This window comes from Furipterus horrens, unplaced genomic scaffold (genome assembly GCF_987537825.1).
Source record: "Furipterus horrens unplaced genomic scaffold, mFurHor1.1.pri manual_scaffold_8, whole genome shotgun sequence".
In the NCBI taxonomy this organism is placed as follows: domain Eukaryota; kingdom Metazoa; phylum Chordata; class Mammalia; order Chiroptera; family Furipteridae; genus Furipterus; species Furipterus horrens.
This window is the reverse complement of record NW_028327178.1, coordinates 89,476,228-89,481,905: the sequence shown is the minus strand read 5'-3', so window position 1 is coordinate 89,481,905 and position 5,678 is coordinate 89,476,228. Positions and strand designations below refer to the sequence as shown.

The following is a 5,678-nucleotide window of genomic DNA, read 5'->3' as shown; positions in this document are numbered from 1 at the left end:
GTACTGCAAATGCATAAGGGAAGAAGTGAAGGCTACACTAAGCGAAATGAAGAAAAATCCACATGAAACCAATAGTGAAGGGAAGGGAGCTGAGGTTCAAATCAATGATTTGGAACATAAGGAAGAAAAAAAAGTCAACCAGTACCAAATGAAGAAACAAGAATTTTTAAAAATGAGGAGAGGCTTAGGGACCTCTGGGACAACTTTAAATGTACCATAATCTGAATCATTGGTGCCAGAAGAGGAAGAGCAAGAAACTGAAAACTGATTTGAAAAAAATAATGAAAGAAAACTTCCTTAATCTGGCAAAGGAAAAGACATACAAGACCAGGAAACACAGAGAGTCCCAAACAAGATAGGTGCAAAGAGGACCACACCAAGACATATCACAATTAAAATGCCGAAGGTTAAAGATAAAGAGAGAATCTTAAAAGCAGCAAGAGAAAAACAGAGAGTTACCCACAAAGGAGTTCCCGTAAAACTACCAGTTGATTTCTCAAAGAAACTTTGCAGGCAAGACGGGGATAGCAAGAGGTATTCAAAGTGATTAACAGCAAGGGCCTACAACCTAGATTACTCAATCCAGCAAAGCCATCATTGAGAATGGAAGGGCAGATAAAATGCTTCCCAGACAAGGTAAAGCTAAAGGAGTTCATCATCACCAAGCTATTATTACATGAAATGTTAAAGGGACTTACTAAAAAAAAAATCAAAACTTTAACATTAAATTGGCAACAACTCACAGCTATCAACAACTGAATCTAAAAAACAAAAACAAAAAGAAACTAAGCAAGCAACCAGAACAGGAACACTGAGAAATTGAAGAATACACAAATAAATGGAGATATTCCATGATCATGGATTGGAAGAATTAGGATTATTAAAAAGTCCATACTACCCAAAGCAATCTACAGATTTAATGCAATCTTCATCAAAATTCTACATTTTTTCACAGAAATAGAAATAATTCCTAAAACTTGTATGGAACCACAAAAGAAAGACCCCAAATAGCCAAAGCAATTCTGCAAAAGAACAAAACTGAAGGCATCATGATTTCTGATATCAAACTATATTACAACATTATAATAAACAAAGCAATATGGTTTAGGCATAAAAGCAAACACATAGATTAACAACATAGAATAGAGAACTCAGAAATAAACCCATGCACATACGGTCAATTCATTTAAGACAAAAGAGCCAAGACTATAAAATGGGGAAAGGTCAGTCTCTCAATAAACAGTGTTGAAAAAAACTGGACAACCACAAGCAAAAGAATGAAATTGGACCACTATCTTACACTGTACAAAAAAAAAAAAAAAAAACCTCAAAATGGATTAAAGACTTAAACATAAAACCTGAAACCATAAAACTTTTAGAAGAAAACAGGTGGTAAGTACCTTGTCATCTGTCTTGGCAATAATTTTTGTATTTGACACCAAAAGCAAAGGTAACAAAAACAAACAAGTGGGACTACATCAAACTAAAAAGCTTGTACACAGCAAAGGAAACCATCAACAAAATGAAAAGACAGCCTACTAAATGGAAGAAGATATTTGCAAATCATATATTTGATAAGACATTAATATCTAAAAATAGATAAATAACTCATACAACTCAATAGCAAAAAGAAAAATCTGATTAAAATGGACAGAAGACCTAAATAAACATTTCTTTCCAAAGAAGACATACAGATGACCGAAGGCACATGAAAAGGTGCTCAACATCACTAATTGTCAGGGAAATGCAAATCAAAAACACAATGAAATATTACCTCACACCTGTTAAAATGGCTATAATCCAAAAGACAAGAAGGAACAAGTGTCGGTGAGGATATACAGAAAAGGGAACCCTCGTGCACTGTTGGTGGGAATACTTTTGGTGCAGCCACTGTGCAAAACAATATAGAGTCTCCTCCAAAAGTTACAACTAAAACTTCCACTGCTTGGTATTTTTCTGAAGGAAACAAAAGCACTATCTCAAAGAGGTATATGCACTCCCATGTGCATTGCATCATTACTTGCAATAGCTAAACATCAGAGCAACCTAAGTGTCCATTGATGGAGAAATGAATTTTTTTAATGTAATATATATGTATGTATAATGGAATATTACTGGGCCATAAAAAAGAAATTGTGTCATTTGTGACAACATGAATGGACCTTAAGAGCATTATGCTAAGAAATGTAAGTCAGAGAAAGACAAATACCATAATATGTCACTTACATGTGGAATCCAAAAATGAAACAAAACAAAAAAACTTATAGATAGAGAAAAAAATGGTGGTTGCCAGAGGTAGGGGGCAAAATGGGTGGAGGTGGGGGGCAAAATTGGTGAAGGTGGTCAAAAGGCACGAACAACCAGTTATAACATAAATAAGCTCTGTGGATGTAATGTATAGCGGGGTGACATAGTTGTTAATATTGTATGGCATGGCTTATATGAAAGTTGCTAAGAGAGTAAATCTCAAAAAGTTCTCATCACAGGAAAAACAAATGTAATTATGTGTGGTGATGGATGTTAACTAGACACTATGATTATTTTACAAAATATACAAATATTGAATCAGTTCTTTGCACACTTGAAACTGATATTATGTTACATGTCAATTATATTTCAAAAATATTGTAAATTAAAGTTATGCTAAGAGATGCTTCCTACAAACTCATTTAACAAATACATATTTACTGAGTTCTCACATTGATTTAGTTGCCTTGCTGGTCATTGGAGATGTCAGTACAAAAAAGACAGTTTCCATGGTTATAGCAACTTCTGCTCTTCTGATTCTCACACACTCAGCGTCCTTGGCATAATTAGGTGACAAATAATGAAGCTAATACATTAGTCTCTCACTGCTCAAAAGAGGGAGGGATACAAAGGGCCTGCACTTCTTTCATATCTTACGTCTTGTATTTCCCCCAGGGTCAAGAGCAGGAAATGTGTTGCATGAAGTGTTCAGAAAAGGTTGTTCTTAGAATCAGAGAAAACGCAACTTCTGTGCACTTTGGATGCACTTCGCTGCTCGTGGCCTAAGGCCATGAAGAGGCCCATAAAGGCTGGAACTCAAGACCATCAACCAAGATCCAAGCCTTCTTCTCTACTACCCAGCCATGAAGCTCCTTTTTCCTATTTTTGCCAGCCTCATGCTACAATACCAGGTGAACACAGGTAATGTGGAATCCTGGGTTTTAGAGGGGTTGGTATAAGAAAGCAGGGGCTTGGTTGTCCATGACAAGGGGAACCCCAAGAGATGCTGAAAGGTGAGTCGCCCAAAGGAAGAGTCTATGCATCCCCATAGGCCCCAACCCCAGACTCTGATGGGGAGACACCGGAAGCTAACTACAAAAATCAGGGTGTTTTTTGTGTACTCGGAAACTCTCCAACATATAAAGCTGCCTTCCTACCCTCTAGAAAGCTATCATCTGTGGTTCAGCCCAAGTCTTCCTCATTTTTGCTTTATTTCTAATTTAAACCATCTCTTGAAGGAAAGGTTCCTGTCAGTATTAAGGAAGAAGTCTTTACCCTATGCTCAAAAAAACAAAAACAAAAAACCTCCTTTTAGGATCCAGTAAACAGGTCTATGTTCTCCATCTCAACTTTTTTCAGAGTTTTATCCCTTCTCTCAGCCCTTTTTGTCTTGGAAACACACAAATTACCCATAGAGCATCTAGGAATACACTATGGCAAAAGGCTGAACCAGAGGACTGGTCATTGTTTCTTGAAAAGAAAAGTGAAGCATTGAGACTTGTTTCAAAATACAATAACCATCCAGACACTTGGAATAATTGGCAATGGGTCAGGGAAGGGAAAGTAAAAGAGTCAAAGATGTTTCTAATGTGTTTATCTTGGGACCCTAAGAGAAGGGTAGTATCATAAGCAAGCATGACTGTCATGTTGGATAAAGTCTCTTAGCCACACTGAGCCTCAAATTCCATGTGAGTGTAACGGAGTTAATCAATGTAGCTGCTTGAAATACAAGAATGTTACTGGTTTGTCTTTGGTGAGAAATAGTTGAAATGTATGTGAACATTATCAGTTGAATTAAGATGGGAGAAAAAAACTTTCCTGATTCAGAAAAGGGAAAAGGTGAGATGCTGGGGTGGAAAAAAATCTAGCAGGTGAAGGTGAGATATAAACTGAGCAGAGAATTTAGAGCTATAGATAACAATATGGGGGTTACACTGATAGCGATGAAGGTAAGGCTGTGATAATGAATAACACCTCCAAAGGACAGAGTGTCCAGAGAGGCTGAAAATGACAGAACGCCATGCCCCAGGAATCACGGGTCAAACCATTGTCAAGGAGGGTGAGAGCAGAACCACTGAGTTTGGCAAGATGCCAGCACTCCTGACCATCCTGTTGATTCTTTTGAAATTCCTTCTTGGCTTCGTTTTATGGCAGATTTTACTCTTGTTGGCACTTCCTAGGATTATGAGGAGAGATAGTGATGCCCTCCGACAGTTATTTAAGATGCTAAGTTGCAGGTCGAAAATCCTATCAAGAAGCAAATAACTGGGTTCTCTTTTCTTCTTTCCTCTATGTGCCCTTGATTTTTAAACTCAATGAAGGGAGACTAGAGAGATTTATAGTGGGTTCCATATGTATACAGAGACTCTCTTGGTCTGCAATGGGCCTCCATCAACATCCCTAAACACTGTACTTTAAGACTTAGTGTAACAGACTCCTTCTTAGTCTATTCCTCTCCCTCCAGCAGCTTTAAGATCATATCTTGTTATTAACCTTAGGCCAGTGGTTTTCTCTTTTCTTTCTGCAGAACCCTTCGGCTTGAGAAGATGTTTAATGGGTTTGGGGAGATGCAAAGACCACTGCGCTGTGGGTGAAAAAGAGGTACAGAAATGCAGGAAGAAAAAATGTTGTGTTGGACCAAAAATGGTGGGACTCATAAGTAACTACGTGCAAAATGAACTGGTCCATGCTCTTAAAGAGGACTCCCACAAACAGCTAAACACTACCAAGAATTCTAGGGCTGTGATACAAACAAAATATCGCAGTTTCTCTCTCTCTCCCAAAATGCAAAGCCTTTTTGCGGGTCATCACCTCAACACCATCATCGTCTCAAATGCCAGCGCTGGGAACTCTGCGAGCACCAATCCCAAGATCTCGGGGAAGATTACATACCCTGCTATTTCTACCAAGAGTGACGTCAAAAAGAGCAGAGGTGCAGCCACTGACTCCCCGCAACCGTCGCCGCCACCCTAGACGCTGCCAACATCACAAATGGAGCCGGAGGAAACAGATGAGCGGGGATGTGGGTCTTTCCCTTAAAACACCAAGTTCCTCTCTATCTTTGTTATCTATTAAATAAGACATAGAACTGTTCCCTCTGTCATCAGTCATTCAATAGATACATTTGAAGCACCTACAGTTTAGGTAATGTTATCATTCATTCTCTCAGGAGCCTTACAAAGGAGACAGCGCTGGAGAGGGGCGGAACTGTAGTTTACATTTTCCCCAGGGGAAACCACCAGGACTGCTGAGCACAGCACGGAATCTGACTCTGTAACAAGGACTCACAGTTCTCATCTGGTGTTTTAATTATTATTATCTTAAAGAAACTATGTATGAAGCTGAATCCGTCCTACTTGTTGACAGGTAGCAGGTTAATCCCATACATAATGATGATGTTGCTGCTTAAATGGCAGGGAAGAAAAGAGGAC

General features: G+C 38.6%; 1 protein-coding gene across 1 annotated transcript; it reads left to right on the top strand.

Moving 5' to 3' along the window:
- Nucleotides 1-3,110: 3,110 nt before the first annotated feature.
- DEFB129 (defensin beta 129) lies at nt 3,111-5,286 on the top strand. Its single transcript, XM_090285034.1, is given in 2 exon segments — nt 3,111-3,168; nt 4,775-5,286. Coding segments are annotated over 2 exon segments (570 nt in total).
- The last annotated feature ends 392 nt before the right edge of the window (nt 5,287-5,678 follow it).